We start from the raw sequence: 25,261 nt of genomic DNA, 5'->3' as shown, positions 1-25,261 counted from the left end.
AAATTTTTTATCATCACCTTGCTTTTATTTCTGGCTATTAATTATCATATCAGACAAAAATTTATATTTTTCCTTATTCATTACCATTTTTTTTTTATTTTCTTGTAGTGTCAAAACCCTTAAAAAAAATTAATAATAATAATTTAAAAAAATTTTGATTTTAGTATTATTAATCTTTAAGTTTGCTAAATAACTAATAATAATGTATATTATTAAGAGAATAAATAATAATTATCCGACACTGATTAAGGCGTTAAAAAAAAATATTTTTACACTTTGCCCCTGAAGTGTCTTCCTCTTTGTCAGAATTCATGGGAAATTCAACCACGAATAAAAATTACTTTACAAAAAAAATTATTAACAACAAAACGAATTATTGTAATATAAACCTTAAAAAAAAAAATTTAATTAACAAACCAGAAGAACCGTCACCTTGAAACGAGTCTTCGATCGGTTTGTCCGATGGAAAGTACAACACTTATACTTAACAAAAGAAAGAAATAAATAAAATCGGTAATACTAAGTACAAAGATCGAGGACGAGTAATTTTATCAGCATTGTCAGATATGTGCTACACGTTTTATCTCCTGTGTAAATTTTTACCGGATAGCTATTACAATTACCGTCTCTCTTTACAACATGCGCGAGAATCTTCCCTTTCCACCTTCTAGAGAAGCTGGTTCATTTAAATCTTCCCCATCATCTTCATGCGTATCTGATATTATACACACTCGGACATACACCTTCTCCTGTTTTTATTCATCCGAATGCTTCTATGGAAGATGTTGTGTCCTTTTCGTCTTCTTTCTTTCTTTTCGAGCTCCGATGACGTACTTTACACGTAGTTGTTGCTCTGTTGTTTAAAGATCCACAACCGGCGCACATATATCCGCGGATCTTTCCGTAGATCGCTCATTTCCACGCACCCTTTTAACAAGCCACCATCTAGCTGCTTCACATAGACATTTGTTGCAGTTTTTTGGACTATTGTCGATAATTGTGATCAAGTGATTAATAGTATCGATTACAATATTGTCAAAAATTTCTGTATCGAATGGATAATTCGCAGATTTTTTTTCTAAAGTGAGCAACTTTGTGAGTGAATTAGTGCGTAGATCCTAAATATTTTTTTCGAGAGTAAGTAAATAAATTTATATGTACTTTCTTCGTTTAAATAGCGGGTTTTAATTTTTATTACGGGCCAATTATTGTTCTATTTGTCTAGAGGTGAAGGAACTCCAAAAAATATTATTTAAGTCTGATTGAAAACTGGCTGACCCATTGGTTATGCTAATACTGAACCACTTCCTTTTTTTTTTTTTTTTTTTTTTTTTTTTACTAATTATTTATGTTAGCTTTAGATAAAATTTTGCTTTGGGAGTTTATAGTAATCGCTTAGACAAGAAGTACGAGTTTTTAAATTGTGATTTAGCATAATGGTCTAGCGAATAGCCTGAGGGCTAATTTATTTCGTAATTATTTAGAATTTAATTAAAATTTTTTTATCAAAAAATTAAAAGCAATTATTAATTTTTTTTTTTTTTTTTCTAAAAATGTTGAAAAAAAATTTTTTTTGTAAAAATTTATTTGCCCTCTTTGAATGTCAACCCTTTAGTCAATTAAAAATAAAAAAAAACCAACAATTGCACTAAAATAAATTTCTTGAGACAGAGACGAAGGTCGTGGCTTTCTTTTTCATCCTTTCCAGAGTAATAAAACAGATTAATGGTATAATAATGGTCCAAAAATTAAAAAAGAATAATAACTTGTCAAAAAGATCACGGCCATCATTACGCACTTGCATATTACACTCTCCATACAAAATATTGAAATAAAAATAATAATTATGATAATGAAAGTAATCCCCACATTAAAAATGACATTAAATGTGGAGTAATTTAAAACTAGATATTAACGAGGGTATGCAATGATTTTAGCCAGCCTTGGAATTATCGAACCTACGAATTTAGCAAGCGGATGTTTACAAGACCTTGCTTGTAAGTATCGGCGGGGGGGGGGGGTGAAAAGTTACTTTTAATTTACCGAGCAACATATCTCTGTACTAAGTATATTTATATTTTATTTATTCCTGGCGTAAAATACTAGTGCGTTAAAATTATTAAATTTTCATGCTAGCTCGCTCCCTGTAATGTTTCAACGGTCTCCATTGCATAATACAACCGTGTCGAATGCGAACCAGAAAGTAACTACGCATAGTCATAAGTACTGTACTCATAACTGATAATTGCGCTCCTACTACTTGTACTCGGATAGATTTAATTAAATATCGGTTTAGTATTACGCTTACTATTCGGACTGTTTATTATTTATTACTTTATTAGCATTTCGCTTCATTCAACAGTTCAATAATTACTCATACAAAATTTTATTGGCAATTGATAATTCTTTATTTCATTAAATAAATTTTTTATTGCTTATTATTGCTTGTGATAACCTCTGCTTTAATGGCCACTTCTTATTTTTTTTTCTTTCGATTGATTTGATTAATTGTTAGACGAGACCTTCATTTTGATTACCGAAATCATCTGATATTTGTTTGGACATAAATAACCTTTGGAATTTTTCATCAATAACATGTTTGAAAATAATTTTTTGTTAGTTCATCAATCAATTGGATTCTAATGAAAATTTGTGTTAATTTTAAGTTTTTAGTTTTGGAACAAAATATTGAGGATAAAAAAAATTTAATTTTTTTTTTAAATTCAATAAAAAATTTTTAGGGTGGCTTATGAATTTTGATAAAACTTATTCCGAGACTTTTTAAAGTAATTGCGATAAAAAAAATTTTTTTATGAATTCTACTGAGATTTCATCAGCTAAAATGATAATTTTTTAGTTTCACGGTCACCTGGTTTTTTTTTTTTTAAATAAAAAATTAAAAAATTAACATGTTAAAACACTTCTTCCTTTTCAAATCATTCTATTTAAGTGTTGAAGCTTTAAATGCTAATAAAAATTTTATTTCCACCGAAAATTATTAATAAAATAATATATCTTCATAAATTTATCAATTAAATTAAAAAAAATCCCAAAAGTCAATTTTTAAAAATTATTGGATGATTTTTTTTTTTTTAATTTTAAATATAATTCCTGGAGATAAAAATAGAATTTATTTTTATAAATTGACATTCCATTACGCCCCTAAGGCATATAAGTAGTCAATAAACTATTTTTACATCACATTACTTATTAAACTCATTATAAATTTACATGTAAGCCTCTCAAAAATAATTCGAGTACCGACAGACGATCAATAACACTAAAATAAAGTGACATTATAAAAAATTGATTAATTTCGCACCAACTATATAATTAAATAAAAACACTCGAGAGAATTAATCCAACCAATTGATAAATAATTCATGACCGATTCTTAAAAGTTACGCTCAATAATTTCAAATAATTTCGTTTTTTATAAAATTCACTAATTTTACTTGAAAAAATTATTTTTCCCTTCAAGGCAAAAAAATTAAAAATTTTTCTTCAATAAATTAATTAAAAATTCTTTGCAATGTCTAACAAGAATCGATTTATTTGGTCCATAATAAAATAAAAAACCCAAGCAATTATTAAATAATTCATGAGGATTCTTCAAAGCTTGCTATCGGCTCAATAATTAGAATTTGAATTATAATACCGGAAAAAATGTTAGGCCTTTGACTCCCATTAACTAAAAAAAAAAGAAAAAAAAGGCTAAGACTTCGTCTGGTGACAATGAACTCTGGAGTTCAAGCCTGGAGTCTAAGCTGGAGCGAACTCGGCATAATAAATCGGCTCGTGCATTTCAAAAGTTCGGATACTTTTTACCTCCCATAATGATCTTTCTTAAATTACCTGATTCTGGCCGGAGAGAAAGATTGACTCGAAGGTCAGTTTAATTTATGCCAACTTAAAAAGTAGTTTCATTTCTCGTTTATTTTTTTCTGAATGGATTTGCGAAACCCCGAATCCACCTGACCCGCCGACCAACTCATAAGGTGTTCAGCAATTTTTATTTACTTACGCGTATTTGTGTTTATCCTGGAATTAACACTGCTGGAGTCCGATAGGACTATCGAAGCCGCGATCCGGGGACTCGTGCTCTTACAATCAGCTCAACTCGGCTTACAATCTTTAGTTTCATTAATTCGCGGTGCTGCAGTGCAATGCCGTTCAGTTCCCTACTACCGATTACGATTCCCAGCTCGTGTAGTTGCGGCTTGGCTCTGCACTCGGTGAGTTCCTCGACGTTGGCCACCCGGTGCCGCGGTTTTGTGCCAGGACGTCTTTAAATCCTCCATGTAGTTTTTAATACAAAATTTCCGCTTGCTTTTCTCAATATTTTTTTTTCCTTAAAAAAAAAAAAAAAAAATAGTGAGTGTTTTTTTTTGAAAGTGCAACAAAAAAATAGTGAAAAAAAATTTTTTTTCTTTAATTTATTTCAGCAATTTTTATTAAAATTTATTGACAAGATTTTTACGTAATTTTTAAGTGAAAAAAATATTTAAATTTAAAATTATTTGTTTATTTATTTAAATAAATAAAAAAATGTCAGCCATGTTGCATTTTTAAAAGGATTTCTCAAGTAAATAATAAATAATAAAAATAAAAAATAAATTGCCGTGAAGATAAAAGTGGGAAAAAAAATGATGTAGTAAAATTAAAAAAAAATTGAGAAGAACAAATTGTCCGAAGAGATTTAAGCAAGATGATGAGACCGCTAGGCATGTAAAGAGCGTCGATCAACTCACTGGTGATCTATATTTTATTTATATTTGCAAAACAGTGCATGCTTTTCCGTTAGAGATAGAGAAATTTAATATTATGTATAAGTACTACGTGCGTATGTGAGTATGTGAGTATGTGTATAGGAGAGCGACCGTTGCTGGTTGGGTTACATAAAGACGGATTGAATCTTGTCTGCTAATATAACGAACCTGGTGCTGGTGCGGAACGCTGTAACTCGCAGAGAAGCGTTTGGATAACTTATGTAAGTCTACATGCCGCGATTCAGGAGACCGCCTTTCTCATCTCGCTCAATATTTATTGAGCCAAGCTGCTGATATCGCGGGTTTATTGGTTTTAGGTTTAGGAGGATCATTGGTGGCTGCGGGGTTTGTTTTGTTACCGAATAGGAAGATTATTGTTTGTGACGGAAGTGTGAGTCAGTTTTAATGTCTGTTTGTTGGATTAAAAAAATGTTGGAAGCGATTTTTATGATTTAGAGAGAAGAAATTTTTTATTTGGAATTTTGAAGCTTTTTTTTTTTTAGTTTGGAGGCAAAAATTTATTTTAAAAGTTAAAATTATTGAAAATTTTAATTTAAATTTGTAAAAACATTATTTTAAAAAATTAAAATCATATTTTAAGTTTGTAAAAAAAATTTAATTTATTAAAATTTTAATTTAAAAATTATTTTGATAGAATAAAAAATTTTTATAATAATACTTAATAAATTTTTTTTTAAATATTGAAAAAAAATGACGATTTTATATAAAATATATTTAAATCATAATTAAAATACAAATATTCTTCTCAACATAATCTTGATGAGAATTAAAAAAACTGAATCAATAAATATTTTTCGACTAATTATATTCAAACAATAACCCAAAAAATTCCAACAAAAATTTGCATAAAAAACAACTTAATAATGATTGCTATCAATATTAGAATCCCTTTTAAATGGCTGGTAAAAATAAATAAGGATTAGAATAAAGTCCCATAACAAATGGAAGGAAGTATCAAAATAAAAAAAGAAAAAAAATAAAAAGAAGAAAGACGACAGGTTGATAGAAGAAATATTCGAATCTATTAAGTGAATGGGCGAATAAACGAATAAAAGGCATGTATAGTGAAACCGGTAAACAATAACGGTGAAAAAACTATGCACCATGAAGAATGTAGACGTCAAGGTTCCTTGTAGCTTGTCAATTGATGACATGCAACAGAATAATCAGGCATTGACCAGTACGGTGAAATTCGCCGTTTGCCATTTGCCCGTTGATAAGCAGGACGAAATGGTTAGCTTCTGGAAAAAGTCGCTCATCCATTTCTTCCCACAATTTTATAATTATACCGCCTCAGTTCTTCAATTTCTTATTTATTTATAAATGATATAAAAATTCTAGCTAGTTTTTGCGATATTTTTATTAATTGCTTATTTTTACGCTCTACTTTTCCGGGTATTAAAGCAGAAAAATTCATTTTCATTGACTTTAATAAATTTTTGACTAGAAAAAAATTTTTTTTTTAATTTTCTGATTGAAAAATTCATTGTAAAAAAATAATTAATGCAAAGGAATAATTTGAAATTAAAATTTTTTTAATTGAAAATTTTCATTATTCAATATCCTGAGTATAATATTTTCTTAAACGTTTAATTACTTGGTCTCTCATGTCTGACTGTATAAAAAGTAACTACTGAGAAGTGTTTCTCTCAGTTATAAATTTTCTTGCTAATCAACTAACACATATTATTTTATATCAACATTTTTCTTTTTGTCTCTGTGACAGAAAGCGCTGTAATAAAAATTTTTTAATTATTATTTTACTATTTTTCTTTCATAGAAATTAATAAAAAAATTTTTTTTACAGATTTGAAGCGAATTAAATTGAAGCAGATTAAAAAAAAAAAAAAAGTAAATAAATGCATCTGTGATACGTAAAGTGAAAAATAATTTAACTTACACATGAATTTTCGCACTGAGGAATTATCGATTTAATTTTTTGAATAAAAAATTTAAATGTGGAATACCAGTTGCCGAAAACAATGTTGGGTGAGGTGACGTAAAAGATGCAATCTACCAGTGTTACTCGTAATTTTTACAACAAACACAAAAATTCAATTAACATAAATATTTTAGTCGCCCAATAAAGCGGACGTAAAAGTTTCCAAGTGATTTCGCGGATGAAAGAGATAATTTTTCAATTATTGTGTATTTTTATCGAATTTGTTGAGGATTCAAAATGAAATTCATCACGTCCTTGTTCGGGGTTGGATCCCCCCAAAAAATGGGCAGACAGTACATGAAAGTAGGAAGAAATGCGCTCTTTGGTATCAGGCCCAATAGAGAAGGCGAGCCGATGTGCGCAGAACGAGTTCCTCGACCTATGAATGTCTTCATTTCGAAAAAAGGAAAACTTAGACACGGTAAGTCTTATTTTTCTTACAAAAAAATTATATTATTATTATTATTATTATTATTATTATTATTATTAATTAAAAATCATTCTAAAAACTTTTTATAAAACATAATTACTAATTTTTTTAGAAAAAGTTCTTTTAAAAAAATTAAAATCAATGTCAAAGTCGATTTTAATTATTATTAGCTCTAGGCGAAATTTCTTCAAGTGAGAAGATTTTAATTTCATGCGCCACCTAGCGGCGCCATATGAATTAAATTTATATTACCCCTTTTTATCCACTGCCATTTTGTCGGCAAAAAATTTTACAATACAAAATTAATTATTACATTTAAATTATTTATAATAAATTTTCTGTAACTCTAAAAATCATTACAAATTAATAAAAAACTAAACATTCTAAAAGAGCGATCAGTATAAAACAATAAATAATAGAAATATATAAGAATTACTACAATTACAAGATATATATGATAGTTAATACAATTAAGCAAGATGAATTAACTCAGTAAATCTTCTAATGACGGGCCATTAAAGTTATTCCTTACGGTGAATGTGAATATATCGCACACACACCTCTCGGTAGCATCTTTTTATACTGTGCTCATAAACCGTGACACGTGTTCAGAGTACCAAGCTTAGTTTTACGCACATGTTGATTAATAGACAGATAACGTTGGACTAATGCATTATCCTCTTTCAAATAGTTGCACATTTTGTTCTTTTTAATCTATTACTTCTTTTAAATTAACAATAAATTTTTTTAAAGATCCAAATTGTGTTCAGATTAATTTCAAAATTTAGACCGCAAAAATTCATTAAATTGCCAGAAAAAAATGCAATTTCCTTACGAAGGATTGCAGCCTTGACCTATTCTTTGAGAAATACAGATCCTCGGGCCTTAAAGAAGTATATACATATATAAGTTAAGTTAAAGAGCTGATGATCAAGAGACAAGACTGAGGGAAAGCAGTGAGACACAAGTGTATGTCGTAATAATGTACTGATCAACTTTTTGAATGCCGGTTAGTTATATATATATATATATATATATATATATATATATATATATGACGTAATTAAGGTAATAAATCGTCCGAGAAAACCAGAATAATCGTAAAACAAAGTATTTATATTTTTTTAATAAATTTACTGAGAAATTTTTGAAAAAAAAAATTATTAATTGATAAAATTTTATTATTATTAAATAAGTCAAATTTTAATAATTTTATGTATAATTATTTTTAAAATTTAATATTTTTAATCACGGGTGCAATAATTTATTTAAAATTAAACTTGAAGATAATTTAAGAGGTTCATTAAAAAAAAAAAAAAATCAAGCGGAAATTGATGATTATAATGATGATTTTTAATAATAATAAGTGGAATGATACTTTTAATAACTCACTATTAAATAAAGTATCGGAATCTCAATTGATTTGCACAATGACGGACTGGAAATTGAGTAGTTATAATAAACAAACAAAAAAACCAGATGGATAAGTTAAGAGGAATTCCGGTTTGGTTCTAAGCCGTCACAGTTCTTGCCCGATGACTTGCTCACTTTGTTTGGATAAGCTACTCATTTATCATTTAATATTGAAATATAAATTAATAAGAGCTTTGCTGCTGCTATTTAGGTTTTAGTATTGTCATTTTTTTGGCTAAAGGCTACTTTCTGTCGCGATTTTATTGAATTGCTGGTTTTATTCAGTATTAGAAAATTATCGGGCTGATAGTAATGGTCTTGAGAATCGTTAAGTTAATTTAATGGTCAGGAGTCATGCTTGTGGTTAACCATAATGTTAATTTTCTTTACAAATCAATTCTCGTTAGACATTGCAAAGAATTTTTAATTAATTTATTGAAGAAAAATTTTTAATTTTTTTGCCTTGTAGTAAAATTCAAAAAATAAAATTATTTGAAATTATTGAGCGTAGCTTTTAAGAATCGGTCATGAATTATTTATCAATTGGTTGGATTAATTCTCTCGAGTGTTTTTATTTAATTATATAGTTGATGCGAAATTAATCAATTTTTTATAATGTCACTTTATTTTAGTGTTATTGATCGTCTGTCGGTACTCGAATTATTTTTGAGAGGCTTACATGTAAATTTATAATGAGTTTAATAAGTAATGTGATGTAAAAATAGTTTATTGACTATTTATAAGCCTTAGGGGGGTAATGGAAGGTCAATTTATAGAAATAAATTCTATTTTTACCTCCAGGAATAATATTAAAAAAATTTTTTTTTTGTCAAAAATCATGTGATAATTTAAAAAAATTGACTTTTGAAATTTTTTTTAATTTAATTGATAAACTTATGAAGATTTATCATTTTATTAACATTAAAAGCTTCAACAATAAAATAAAATAATTTGAAAAAGAAAAAGTGTTTTAAAATTTTAATTTTTCAATTAATAACAAATTTAGAAATTACTTAAAAGCTAACGTTTAAAAAAAACTAATCACGGTAATAATGAATTACTGATATGACACCCGACCTTTCCCAAGAATCATTAAAAAAAACAAACAAAACAATATTATCCCCGATTGGAGGAAAAAAAAAAAAGACTTTGCTAGCAATTGCAATAAACAAAAGACAAGTAGTGTCTGTAGTATTATCTAAACGCCTATAAATAGCAAAGCGAGATAGCTTAAACGAGCTAATGAGTAATAAAGCTTCGAGAATGTTACATTGATTTCAAAACTGCCGAGTCGCAGGGAAATAATCGCTCAAATAATATAATAAAAAAATAAATAAATAAATAAGTAAATAAATGAATAAAAAATCAAAGGATTCAATAAAAATAGGAGTATAAAATAGATAATAAAAATATCTAGAATGGTGGAGGAATGTATTCGTCCTTGTGACCCAAGTAGAGGCTGCATTACAAAATCCACCTGTCCAAACATTTTTACTCGGAGTTGCAAAACGTCTATTATTCAATGAGTCGGGTTAGGCTGTGTACGCTATCGGTCCTGTTCACATCTTACATCGCGGCATTAAATGCACATTAGTGCTTTACTATATATTTATATATATATAATATTATGTGCTGTGTGTTGATGCTGAGCCGTATGTAGCACTAATGCTAAGCGTACATAGACAGATATTTAACTTGAAGCAATATTGAGGGTGTAAAGTTGTATGGCTGAGAAAATTGTGATGTTATATACATGCAATTACACGTGTGTACTGTGCCTGCGTGCACGTACATGCAATCGAAGCTACTAAGACATTTTTGAGATCACTTTCACTCCTCAACATTCCTCATAATACTGGAAGACCAATGACTAGACGCAATGATCTTTTCGTGCGTAAACGCGAACCGGTCTCTCCACTTAGCTTCTTATTTTTTTATTTTGATACTCTGCGTTTACCTAAATCTCTGTTTTTGCCCGGTTTTTTGGCTGAGTAAGCTAATTTGTTTTTCATTGAGGATTATTCAATCATTTGTCAGGTTTTTAATAGATCTGTTTGTTTTTTTTTTTAAGAGAATTTGATTAATGTTAATAATAATTTTTTTTTTTTTTTTTTTTTTTTTTTGTTATTATTTAAAGTTTTAAAAATTTTTTTATTTAAATTTTAAGTTTAAAAAAATTTCAGACTTTTTTTTGATATTTTAATAAAAAAAAATAATTTTTATTAACATTTTTTCTGTTTAAATAAAATTTTTTTAATTTAGTTATTAAAATAATTAAAAATTATTTAAATTTTTTGAAATGAAATAAAAAAATAAATCTTGTAAAATAGCAACTTTGTTTTGATACGAATAAAAGTATCTATTAAAAAATATTTCTTGTTTATCAACTAAAAAAATAAAAAAGCTTTGGCAAAACCGAATGTCACACGTGTCTATTTACCAGATATTTGTCAATAGGTTTAATGGCGAAATCTAAATCGTTGGTAATTATTTGAGATAGGTTTACAACATACTAATATCGTTTTTGACATTCACTTTATATGCGGTTTGATTAGTAAGTGTTGCAATTTCAGCAAGTATGCTAAACTTTTTTAACAGTTTTGGCCTTCGCTTACCTTGCGCACTCAAATGTAAACTGTAATCAAGTTACTAACTAGTTCAATGTACTGAGATTAATTAGCAATCATGCGGTTTTATCCTCTGCACTCTGGTAGTTTTTAAAAAATTACTACGAAAATTTTTTATTTAAGTTAATGTATGCCTGACCTAGATCATTCATCAAATGAAGCGTAACTAGTGATTATTATTACTAATTATATCACCTATCAAACGTGTGACAGGATAAAATCTTAACCAGGATTTCCGGTATATCTTCAATTGTCTTATCAATTCTATAAATAATAATCTTAATTAGTTTGCGCAAAATAAATTAAAAAGTCTATAGTTATGCAAGATTAGAAATTTTAGATTTTAATTTTTAATTCTGGCTCAAGGATCAGAGATAGAGCAAAATTGATAAGGACCTTATTGATAGAAGATTGAATTCTTTACAAAAAAGGTATCTTATTATTTTTTTGTATCTTTAATATTTTAGCCAAAAAAAATTTTTTTAACTTTGAAAATTAAGAAAAGTCCTTAAATTTTAGTTTGGATCTTTAAATTTAAATTATGGAGAAAAAAAAGGAGATAGAGCAAAATTGACAGAAACCTTTTTTGTAGATAATTAAATTTTCTATAAAAAAAGTCTGATATGATTTTTTCATAATTTCAATATTTGACCCAGAATTTTGAATTAAACTTGGATAAGTAAGTTATTATTTTATTTATCAATAAAAATAAAAAATGACAGTCGGTGAACTTAATTCAGATCATTTTACCGACATGTATCAATTAGAAAGGTTTTCTCAAGACTCTGAAGCCAGACAATCCTTTGGCTATTGAGAGCACCTGTTCATCCCGACATGATAGCATGATAAATGGGTATGATCTCGGCGTAAATTCACAACTCTCGTGATAAAAAGCTGGAGATGATTTAGCAAATATCTGAGATCTCAGGTGAATAGAATAAAGAACTCGAGTAAAAAGCTAAAACAGATGGACATTGAAACCGGTTGTAACTCTTGATAGGATAATGTACAATTGCAACTTTGTTCCTAATTATTTTATCATTAATAAGGCAGATAAACCGTAAGGCGATTATAATAATTTTTATCAAGCCTTTAAATTAGAGCCGGCATTTAATTTTTAACTATTTTAATTACCAGGATTATTGCGCGTCTTAATTATAATTGCCAATTACCAACACTCGGTTTAGAAAATTTTAAAGCATTTAATATTTTATTTAATTAGACGGTTAGTGTGAAGACAATCAGAGATTAAATATTTGCATTTATTATTTATTTATTAATGCAAAATTAAAAACTCGGAATATTATTGAATATTTGAGCGTATCATGAGTGGAAACCAGTCTCGAGGCTTTTATAGAACAGGATACCCGTCGACCTATTGAAGCATCTTCAGCTGCAGCTGTTGCTACTAAGAATGCTTTTGCTCTTGCCTGTTAATATAAGCACCAATACTACTTTAGCTTCTATCTACAGAGTTTAGATCTGCAGAACATGTTCTTAATGCTATTAGAGTTTGAAGATGTCATTCAGAAGTCGGAGTAATAGAATAAACACTTGCGAGTAATTGTATAATATAATGTGTCTCAGTTACCTACTGACTGACATTTGAGATCTTTACTTCTAAAGAATTTCGTTTTTATTTTATTAAATTACGATTTTTCTTTTTTTTTTTCTGCACAGTAAAAAATTTTGCGTCAAAAAAATTAGTGTTAAAAATTTTTTTTTATTAAATATAAAGATTTATTATGTTAAATCAACACAAAAAAGTGTTAAATATTCAATAAAAGGCTCAAAATTTATCAAATTTTATTTTATTCTTAATTTCTTTTTTAAGAATTAAAAAAATTACTGAATTAAAATTTTTTTTTAATTCTTTTAGCAAACTAAAGAGAAAAACTGCAGCTTAATTAACCAAATAATTAATTTTTACATCAAATAACTTTTAAAAAAATTTATAAAGTCCAAAGAAACTTAAAAAATTAAAAAAATTCCTTTTAATTTAACTCTACAATATTAAAAACAATTATTTTAACCCGTAAAAAAAAAAATAAAAAATACATTAATACAATTTCCAGCCGACTTAAATGACCTGCAATTAAATAAAAAAAATTAACTATGCATGTACTACAACTTTAACCACTAAAATACTAACAAAAGAACAAGGTTAAACAACTGCTATATTATTAATAGACTTTAAACGATTATTTTATCTCCCGGGAATGTTAAATCACGCTAAATAAGTCGGCTGTATTTAACATTAACCGTGTGTACTCCCCGAAGCGTTCAGTAAATTACAATTGAAAGTAAAAAGCTCAGGTATCTCCGAAGGTTCAATTTCTTTTACAATAAGTATAAAATTAAAAAATTTTCGTGCCCTTGATAAAGTGCGTAGCCTTAACTCTGAAAACTTTCCACTGCATCAAGGTCTAGTACTAGGGTTAAAGCCTTTTTAAAATTTTTCTCAGCACCAAGGTCTACCACATCGTTTGCTAAAGTTGCTGAGGTGAATTGCGGAGTTATTGAGATCAAAAAATTAATAATTGCTCGGATGAGCAGAGAGCCGCTAAAGAAAGTATTATATTACATTAATAATTTGTGAAAATATTTAGTGAGCTGATATTAACTCATGTGAGCAGTCAGATGCATTTTCTAAAACTCATAAATCGTAACGGGACACGGAGATCATTAACTATCTGCTGGCGGTTATTTACTTCTTCCCTTGTCCCATCTCTCATCTCTCACTTTGTTTTACATCTCTATAGCTCAAGAGACAGGATTAAAGCTATTATTTGCGGCATATTCACCTTCGTCTTTCGCGGTTTATCCTCGTACGTCTCCCTAGAATCATTCTCAGTTAAATGTCCTCTTATTTCCGCATTCATTTCGTGCTAGGAAATTTTTTTTTAATATTCTATCTAATTTGTATTATTATTTCGGTTTTTTACGGTTTCCCTGGGAAGTATGCTACCCAATTTACCTCTTTAACTCTACGGGGTTATGAATTATTGAGGATCAATATAATTTTGTACTTTGTATTGGTAAATTTTCGGTTTTTTGCATAAGGAGAAAATCCTGAGAATAGGTGGGCAGTTTATTGAATTTTTATATAATTAATTATGAAAGTTATGAATTGATAATCATTCGGGGAAATAATGAATATTTTATTTTAATTTTAGAAAATAAATAAGAAATTTATTAAAAAAATTATGAGTGAAAAATTAAACTAATTTTGTTGTGACGGTATTTAAAAATTTTTAAATGTAAAATTATTTAAATTAATTTTGACATTTATAAAATAATTAATAACTTGATAAAAAAATAATTTTTACCAATTAAAAAAAAAAAATATTCATAAACGACTCGATATTCCAATCACCAAAAATCTACAACGCGAGTCAGGTGAAAGGGTCAATGGCACAGCCAAGAAATGTCAGAAGATCGCAATAAAAGTATTACAGCTATAATTTAATCTCGAAGCTAGGCGCAACAATTGATTTTTTCACCCGTGAAACCATCAATCATTCTTTTCTCTCCATTGTTACAATTTATAATTCACGGTCAAATTTACCGGACAAAGTTTAACTTAAAATGGCATTCATCTTGAATTCCCGTTGCCGAAAAAAAACGCGCCCGTTATTATAATTATAACAATAATAAAAACAAAAATTTTTCCGCTTTTGATTGACAGTCCATCGTAATTACCCGATGAATTTATTTATAAAATTCGGCTCATATTAAACCAGAATCTTTATTTGAAGATGTTAATTCAATCCCGCAACTAGATTAAGAAATAAATGCTGCGATTTGCCAATGGGACAGAACGCAAAAGGAGAGATCAGTGTACGATTGCGCAATTTTCCTGTCGTGTAATGACTCCACTTGTGTGTAGTCAGTATATATATATATATATATATATATATATATATATATATATATATATATATATATATTCATATATATATATATATATATATATATATATATATATATATATATATATATAATATATATTAAATAGTAAGTTTAAGTTGCAGTAACATTAAAATTACATCTTTAATCTCAACTGCAGGGAATTTTATTTTACAAGCCCAGATTTAACTGGATAAATTCTATTTTGATTATGATTATGGCCACGAGCAGTGAGTGAACTACGTATAACGAGTAGAGCGACATCTTATGCAACGACTGACCCAATTTTTGTTTTATTTTCTCCAGGACATTATCCTGAGCGATAAAATATTTGGGTCAAGATCTCGGAGGACTTTAATTGTTTTTTGTATTCAATAATTTTATTTTACGACAAATTATTACTCAATTTATTCATGAATGAAAAGTACTTAACGTAATTGATAGCTGATATTATAAGTCTGTGAATATTTTTATTATTTATTTAATAAAATTGTTAATTGACGTGTAATGGACCGATGTAGGATGTGAGAATGGGAATCAAGTGCGCTAGTAGGTCATCGCGGTATAACAGCAACTATTATCTGATATGTCTGCTTTTGACTCTTAAATAACCGTAGGCTTATTGATATCCAGTGCAAAAATAACCAAGTAACGGGTTTTTGCGGCCCGAAATTTTTTATTATTACTTCGTGGGTTTTTATTAATTACTTTGGTAAAAAAGTTCTAGGAGAAGAATTTAAAATACAAGAGAAATGGGACGTTTAAATTTTTTTGGAGTTTAAATTATTATTTCCTCTAAAGGATGCGAGATATCGAAAAATTAATTAAAACATCGATAGGAAATTAAATTTCCTACAAAAAAGGTTTCTTATGATTTTTCTGTATCTCCAAAATTTAAGCCAGAATTTTAAAGTTTTTTAAAAACAAGAAAAATAATTATTGTAATTTTTATAAAAAGTTTGAAGCTTCAAGATCACTCCAAAAAAATATAAATAATTATAATTTTCTATACGGATAACTTGTTACCGTTCGTCCTTAAAAAATGTGTAATTTTCTTAAAATAATTAACACACGCTTTCTTGTAACTATTACGTTTTCTAATCTAACTTTCTTCCTAATCACTCCGGCAAATCGATGCAATTTACCTTTATAGTTTGCACGAAAAAAAAAATAAATAAATAAAATTCTTCAACTTTAAAATAAATGAAATAAAAATCCTCATTCCTCTAAATTATAAAGAACTGCTGTAACTTGTTTTACTTGGTTCTTAAATTACGTCATAAATTATTATATATTACGTATATTTTTGCTTTCATCTTCAATGTCACTACCCAGAATATTAGCGCGTTAGTCACTTTATTATCATTATTAATTATTTTTTTTTTGAGTCGTTGACATCCAAATTTCCCGGAACAAACTTCAAGGTCCCTAATTATCTTCACTGCTTCTAATATTACAAATTTAAATTATAAATTAGACGTAAGCATCAACGATTTGAGTTTAATAATTAAATGCTGGACGCTAAATTATCAAGAAAAAAAAAAAATATATATATATATATAGAAGCAAGTATACGTTTGATCAAAATTACTTATGTTCCTTTATCGTGCACGTACGGAGTTTAAGTTGAGAAAATTATACCTTTGATTTCTCAGAGTTATTTCCTCAACATTTCTCCGTAAGTTTCCGGTGTATCTCAATAAAAAAAAAAAAAAAAAAATCATAATAAATTTTTTTATTTACTAAAACAAATTATATATTTATTTTCTGATAAAAAATTTTTTTAATTGTCGGGAGAATTTTTTTTTTTTTTGAGAAAAAAAATCATAAAATTGAAATTTATTTAAAAAACGTGGGATTTAAATTGTTAAAGATAAATAAATATAACTTTTTATGCAAATAAATTATAGAATCGTAGGAATAATGTAGTAATAGTTGAAAGTTCAAACGATTTCGTAATGAAAAAAATAAATAAGAAGCTAAGTGACATCTCTTTTTCTTTTGTCGTTGTTATTACATTGAAATTATAGATAATAAACGAGTGTCGAATCTCAATAACTCATGAATGGCTGGCTTCTATTGCTAAAGTCTTCTAACATTCTACAAATAAAGCTATTTAATATGTAGAGGACGATTACTATTACCTTTCTCTTTTAATATTATTTAAATAATTATTTAAATTCCAAAAAAATTTTTTAATATAAATTTTGAAAGAAAAAAAATTTATATGATATTAATATATAAATAATAACAATTATCTTTGATAATAAGTATCATTTTTCATTCGAGAGTATGTTAGTATTTTGCAACGACCATTAATTGTATGAATGTGTGCCATAAAGAAACATTAAACGTTATTTAGTACATAAAACATAAACTTAATTTTAATTTTTTGCTTACAGGTAGAATAGCCGCTATTCTATTCGGGCTCCTGGCGTTGGCAATCGGTATTATTCTCAGTAGTATACCTTGGGTTGATTACGTTATTTTAAGAGTAAGTATATATTATTAACTGATAAAATTTTTTCCCTCATAATTTTAGCTAATAATTAAAAATCCTCCGTTTAATTTAATAATCCTTAAAGTGTTAAAATTCATCGTAAAAATTTTTATTTTCAATAAAAAAAAAAAAAAAAATAAAATCAATTGTTATTAATTGTGTAAATATTTCATAAAAAATGTGAATCAATTGAAACAAGCAACGTATAATTTACAATTACAATAGTCAATAAATAAACTATAATCAACCGTAAGATAATTATCAATCAACAAACACTGATAAATAAATCAGTGAAAGGATATTTAGACTATGGTTTATAGTTTAGATTTATTACGATATTTAATAATATTCCTATAACATTTGTTCACCGGAACTTTCACATTGCATATGATAAAAAAATACATTTTATCTCTTATGAAATTAATCATTATTGTTTCGATAGGATTTCAATTTTTTAATACCGCGAAATCGGTAGCGGGATGACGCTAATGTCGGTAATTTATTTAATTAAGAGTTAATAATTTAACGAGGTAATTTCAATTTGTTGCAGCAATTAAGGCTATGGAATGGCTCACTTTCGTTTCAATATTGGCAGAAACCCGGAGTTGTTAGACTTACCAAAGTTTATATATTCAATGTTACGAATGCTGATAATTTTTTAAGTTTAAATGAAAAACCAAAACTTCAAGAAGTTGGACCATTTGTTTATAGGTAAGTTATTTTTTTTTTTTTTTTTGATTAATCTATATTATTAAAAGGACAAGATAAATTTTGTCTTCAGGATTTAGGCGACATTTGAAAAATAAATAGGGAAAAAAAAAAATAAATTAAATAAAAAAATTTCATATAAATAAATCAACGATGAAAGACTACAAGTATCTCAAGTACGTGAAGATATTTCTCGCTTTACATTAAATTTATCACCCGACTCTCTTAAATTTATATTTTCAATCCGCACAAACCTATTATATATGTTAACTTGTTAAATAGCCTCGCGTAAAAATGTAAAATAAAAACAACAAAAATTTCCGTGCTATAATATAAAAATATGAATCCGTAAATAAGGTCGCGCAATTTAAATATAACAATAACATAAATAATAAGAATAATTGAAAGCTAGTGTAATTGAATCCGACTATTCAAATTACCTCTTCATAATGTCCACAATATTAAAATTATTGTAATAGACTGAGCTACGGCTCGGGGCATTTCCAGGGTTATTTAATACGTCAACTCTGTTTGTATCTAACGTATCGCTTGTTCCTCTTCTTATTTACTTTATATTTTATTTTCTTCACAATAAAATTTTTATCGATCATCTAAACTCGCTACCATAGATAAAAAATTCAATAAAAAGCCTTGGCTTTAATGAATCGCGGAAAAATCGGCTAATTAATTGAGAAAATAAATTTAAGAATGACATAACGCAATTAGCTAAGTCGTAAAAATAATGAAAAGTAATAATAATAATATCTAATTGTAAATGAAAGTTATAATCTTATTTGTACAAGAGTAAAGTCCAGAAGTTGGGTCTGAGTTTCAAAGTGAGAGTACTCTTCTACTTATATTACATTATATTTTTACTGTGATATGTGGCATGTACTTACGTTCAACGCCTGGGCAATCATCCCTAGCACCAGCACTAGGAATTATATTTATTATCCCACCTTGATATCGTTAAATTATGTATCATGTAGCCCATGTAATGCGGTTAGGCCTCTTATAAATGGAGCTGTCGACTTCCCGTATGTAAGGTTTACGTCAACATTATCCTGGACAAGGTGGTTTATTTACAAAACGACGATTGAGCTGAAATCAAACAAAAAGTTATATAAATTGATATATTAATGTATATATGTACGTACAACTCTACTTTTCCGGTATAAAAAAAAATTGACGTGAATTTCTAAGACCACTTGTCGATGATGTTCGCGTGTCGGCTTTTCTCTTCCGCGTTTTAAATTTGTTTATTAAATTTTATATTTATTTTTTTTTAAATATTTATGCGGCATTAAAAAATGTTCTAAATTGATTTGTTTAAAAAAAGAAATGTCTCTTAATTTAAATATAATTTTGATAAGTCAGTAAATAAATACAAATAATTAAATATTTACTTTAATAGTAGCACGGTGACCCAATAAGTTGATTATCTAACAATAAATAACACAGGGTTAAGTGCATGTATACTCACTCGGTATTGGGTGTTCCTATACTTTCTATTTAAACAATTTACGTTTAAATAATTGCATTACAATTCAACGAGCAGTATGTTATTTAAATAAAATAGCTTTCAAATTTCGCCGTCACAACTCATTGTTTTATAAAAATAATCCACATGTCAAAATAGCAATATCGAGCTTCCATGCGTGACATTAACCGCAACTATCCTCCGAAAAAAAAAATAAATAAATAAATAAATTATTACATTGCACAATCCGAAAGTATGAGTCCGCGTTTTATTTCTTTACTCCGAAAAAAAAAAAAAAAAACGATGAAATTTTGAGATAAAATTTTCAGCGAGTACGTGGCCGTTTTTTGATACCGCGATTAGGGGAAAAAAATAGCGCTCATATATTACTTTCACATTGTTCTTATATTATAAGAAGACAATTCAAGATAAAAAAGTAAAAGTTGCCCTCTGACAAATTTATTGCACTGTTTACTGTTTCCATTGCACAATTTTATATAATATAAGTTATATTAATTATTAAAAAGAATCTTTTTAATTATCTTAAATCTAGTTGATTGCTTCACTAAATCCTTTCAAAGCTCGGTCATTGTTCTTGATTGCTTAGCCGGAAAAATGGGTGAGACAATTGCGGTGATTTAGGATAATTACAGGCGCAATCAAATGAAATAAGAATGACTTATTTAAATAGACTATTAAATAAAATATTAACTCCTATTGTGGTTGCGGTGGGTATGCAAATACTTTACTTTCTAGCATTTAATACGGAAGTTGGTGGTACAGGTCGATGCGAATAAGTTAAACGCGTACTTGTGCTATGTGTTACGAGAGCTATTACATCTTCAAAAGTATGCAACACTGTGTAATAGTCTCATGTAATAATGGCCTATGATTCAATCTTGTGTATCGAACCGATCAAATCACACGAAAGATTATATTATTATACACATATAAGCCTATTATTTACAACTATATATACTTATAAGTACCTCTGTTATTGGCTAATTGGAGAAACAGATATTAGATAAACATTCGTTCTCCTATTTATTAATTTAACGGTTAAGATGCATGAGAGTGATTATCATTTTTATAATATGGATGATTAAACAATCTTTAGAAAATTTTAATTAATACTTATTTAATTAATTTTGCTATAATTAATCTCTTAAGTTTCGTAATCTTTGGACATTAATATTTTATCGTCAGTTGGTAGTTTAAAATTTTTAAATTACTAGAAAAAAAATCTAGTTGGTTTAAAAAAAATTATTTTAAGTGAAAAAAAATTTTTTTTTTAACTAAAATAATTTTTTAAGGCTTAATTATTATAAATTAAATTAAAAAAAAAATTTTTAATCAAATAATAACAAACTAACAACCTTGCAGATGAGCTTATCACAACCTCTTAATAAATAAATTTCAAAATTAAAAAGTCACATTAAAAATAATAAATGAGATTCTATAAACGTCAATGTTAATGATATTCACCTAGTTTCTCGACTATAAATAAATAATACAATAATGAAAAATCAGTTGGCTAAATTGATGCTTTCTCAACAATATAATGATCAAATATCACGGCAGTAGCTCATACGCTCCAAGCAATTTAGCTAAGTAATATTATATAAAAATAGCTTAACGCTTAATCATAAGCCGACAATTATATTACGGAGTTTGCAGCCAGTAACTTGTCGTTCATCTGCCGTGTTGAATCTGCGGTACTTTCTCGAGAAAATATACGACCTTCTCTAGGTCGCTAATTATTCAGCTTATAAACAAGCATTTATACAATAAAATAAAATTACATAAAAAAGAAAATAATTTATATAAGTTATTTAATATTTTAGTGACCTAATTATCAATTTTTAGCTGACTATAATTCATTAACATTTAACATAATGAATAAATTATTCACTCAACAATTAAAAGGCTACACGCGATTTTTTTTTTTTCTGCAATTATTAATGTAACTTTAATTGTTCTTGGTTGAGTTTAAGGTCAGTGATACAATTAATTTCTCATTTATTATTTATGAGTATATAACATTTCCACCGTAGATATTATAGTAATTTTTTTTCCATTAAAAATCATAAATTTAATTATTAATTATTTAAAATTAATTTTTTATGCTAATAAAAATTTTAATTAAATTAATTTTTATTCAATAAAATAATTCAATTTTAGAATTAAAAATTTGAAATTTTTAAATAATTTTTTTTTTAATTACAGAGAAGACATGGAAAAAGTAAACATAGTATTCCACAACAACGACACAGTATCATATCAGCACAAAAAGATCTTAAACTTCGTACCGGAATTGTCTAAAGACAAGGACTTGCGAGTTTTAGTACCAAATATTCCGCTTCTCGTAAGTACCAAAGATATATATAAATATAAAAACTTCCCGTATTAATTATAAATAAATTATTATTGAAAAAAAAATTACATGTAAAAATTAAAAATTTCAAAAATTGTAATAAAAAATTTTTAAACAATACCTTAATTTTATAAACAGACATTGACGACGCAAAGTAAGAGTTTGCCAAGATTCTTAAACTTCGGACTATCAATGTTCATAAGCGGGCTGAATCAAAAGCCTTTTGTTCCTGTCACAGCCCAGCAATTGGTCTTCGGATATGATGATCCCCTGGTGAGCATAGCGCACCGATTTTTTCCAAAAGCGCGGCGTCCGATGCATCAGATGGGGCTTCTTCTTGCCGTAAGTCTCCATTGAAAATAAAATAATTATTGTGATTATCTTTAAAATCAAACTTGTTTCTTCTTGCGACTGATTAAATTCACCGTTAACTTCTCAGCGACTAACAAAGTTTGTAATTTATTAGGTGCGAACAGATGAATTTATTAATTAATTAATCACTGAGCAATTAATCGCCTTGCCAAGTAGAACATAAAAATCTTTGATTAATATTTATTACTCTTCAGTAAATTATTGAATTTTTTTTTTTTTTTTTTTTGCAGAGAAATGGAACGCTGGATGAGGTGTCGACAATTTATACCGGGCATACTGATATGAAACAGTTCGGGCTTATTAATAAATTGAACGGCCTAGATCGGCTTCCGTATTGGGAAGACGAGCCTTGTAATTCTATAACCGCTTCAGAAGGTAATTAAAAATTGATAAAGCAAATTTTTTAAATTTTCAATATTTGACCCAAAATTTAAAATTCTAATTTAAATATTAAAAATTTAGATAAGTTTTTTAATTATCAAGTTTGTTTGTTTATCTGCAGGGTCATTTTTCCCTCCTCGAGACAGCACAGGTGCAGACGTAGTCCACGTTTGGGATAAGGACCTCTGTCGAGTGCTACCACTTCAGTACCGAGGACCTGTCGAGAAGGCGGGCATAAACGCAGATCTTTACACACCCACAGACGACGTTTTTGACCCGCCGAGTGTTAAAAAGCCCGACAATGAGTGCTTCTGTCCAGACGATCCAACCAGTTGTCCGCCCAAGGGTCTCCAGAACATTAGTCCTTGTCAATACAGTGAGTCATTCAATCCTTTGTTTATTTTCTCCAGTTCTGTTTTGCCTTCTTCTATTTAAATCTTGACCAGTTTAGGTTCATTGACCAAATTCATTTCTTTTTATTTTTCTTCTTGCGGGTTTGTCCAATCAGTTTTATTTATAAACGAAACGATGAAAAAATTTTAAGATGTTGTTTTTGTTAATAAATTCACTGGTAAGAATCATTACTGGTAAATTTATTCATTAATAAAATCCAAATCCAGTACTTAAGTTGAATTTTTATCCCAAAAAATAATATAAGTATAAATATTTATTTTATTAATATTGTTGTTATTTTTTAGGCGCACCAGTTTATTTATCATTTCCTCACTTTTATAAAGCTGATCAAAAGCTTACTGATGCTGTTGTAGGCTTGAAACCAGTGCCAGAGTTACATGAAACTTATTTTAAAATTCAACCTGTAAGTATTTCTTTTTAATTATTATTATTATTTATTTTATTTTAAATAAATTATCATATTTTTTTTTTCGCAAAAAAAAATTTTAAAATTATTTTAAAAATAAACTAATAAAAAAATTTTTTTAACAGAAACTAGGAGTACCTGTCGAAGGAAAAGTGCGAGTGCAATTGAACCTAAAAGTAGAAAGACAGCCGGACATAACAGCAGTTAAAGATTTTCCGGACATAGTATTCCCGATAATGTGGATCGAGGAGGGAATCGATGAGCTGACTCCCGCAATAAGAAGGTGGATCTACCTGGCGACTACCTTCGCGGACATCGCGGTGCCGTGTATAACATACGGACTTATTCTAGTCGGTATGGTTGTTCTCAGTACGATAACGATAAAAGCGTACACCAACGTCCTGACAACGCAAGAAGCCATCGAACTTGGCAAGAAGACAATAAGAAGAGGCTCCTCGTTTATCGTAAATGGGCAGCATCGCACTCTCGTCGTCAAGGATTCCTACATTTTATTGAATCATAATTCAGAGGATGCTAGGCCTATCGTCGAAGTGTAATTTTTTATTTAATACATATTTTAACTTCCGTTCATTATTATTATTAATTTTTATTTTATAAAAGTGTATTTTAAGTGAACTAAATGCTCATTGTGCTCAATAACTTTTATATTTTTACAAACTTCTCATTTTGAGATTTAATTTAAGACTTTCGAGTGAGTTTTTATAAAAACAATTTATTTTATTTTTTATTATTATTATTATTATTATTATTATTATTATTATTATTATTATTATTATTATTATTATTATTATTATTATTATTATTATTATTATTAATAATAATATTACGATTAATATTAATACGACTAATTAATTAGTTGAATTTAAATAAGTTTTGACAAAAGCTTTCTTGTCGGATTTTTTTTATTTCTACCTCTGCATTCTACGAACACTTTATTTGTTCGTGAGAATATTTAAATTGATAAATGTTGAAATAGCGTTAAAAAATAAACCACCAATGTTTGAGCGTTTTAAGTGTGCAGAAAAAATTTTTAAAAATAAGAGGTTTTATATTTGTAATTCATTTTGATTAATATCAAGAATTATTCGTATAAAAAAAGCTGAAAAATTTTTAGGAGGAAAGAATAAATATTATTTTTTTTATTAAAAATATTTCTAAAAATTCTTCAGTTAAAACTTTCAGCTTTTTTTAATCAGATAATTGATGGTTTTAAATTTATGTCATTTATTCTTAAAATTTTTTATATTTATACTGAAAATTGCACAACTCAGGTGTGCTAGCATTTAACTTACCTCAGATGAATCATTTAGAATTTTTTCATTATTGAAAAGTGGTGCTCATTGTTGACTTTAGAGGAATATTTATCTGAAAATAAAAAAAATAATTGTTTACTTTTATAATTAAAAGGAAAAAACAAAAAAATATTTTTTTAAATAAAATTCATCAACTGAAAACTGAAAAAAAAAAAAAAAAAAAAAATAAGTTAAGAATAAA

The 25,261-nt window shown here is 27.6% G+C and overlaps 1 protein-coding gene across 4 annotated transcripts; it reads left to right on the top strand.

The window, feature by feature from the left end:
- The first annotated feature begins 919 nt into the window (after positions 1 to 919).
- Dsb (scavenger receptor class B member debris buster) lies at positions 920 to 25,125 on the top strand. 4 transcript variants are annotated; one of them, XM_074245495.1, is made up of 11 exons: positions 920 to 1,137; positions 6,598 to 6,779; positions 6,867 to 7,153; positions 17,514 to 17,605; positions 18,162 to 18,322; positions 22,026 to 22,164; positions 22,312 to 22,515; positions 22,776 to 22,920; positions 23,048 to 23,302; positions 23,625 to 23,743; positions 23,872 to 25,125. In XM_074245495.1, exons 3-11 carry the CDS (start codon positions 6,970 to 6,972, stop codon positions 24,301 to 24,303), a joined length of 1,731 nt encoding a protein of 576 aa, XP_074101596.1. In that variant the 5' UTR covers positions 920 to 1,137; positions 6,598 to 6,779; positions 6,867 to 6,969; the 3' UTR covers positions 24,304 to 25,125. The 4 variants fall into 4 exon arrangements, with proteins under 4 accessions (XP_074101596.1, XP_074101595.1, XP_074101593.1 ...); XM_074245494.1 differs by having other exon boundaries at positions 6,598 to 6,784; XM_074245492.1 differs by having other exon boundaries at positions 6,598 to 7,153.
- The last annotated feature ends 136 nt before the right edge of the window (positions 25,126 to 25,261 follow it).

Source organism: Cotesia typhae, unplaced genomic scaffold (assembly GCF_013202065.1).
Source record: "Cotesia typhae breed Kobodo isofemale line unplaced genomic scaffold, CoteBio_Ctyphae contig_44, whole genome shotgun sequence".
Taxonomy (NCBI): Eukaryota; Metazoa; Arthropoda; class Insecta; order Hymenoptera; family Braconidae; genus Cotesia; species Cotesia typhae.
The sequence above is the reverse complement of the archived record's forward strand: the minus strand, read 5'-3'. Positions and strand labels throughout refer to the sequence as shown.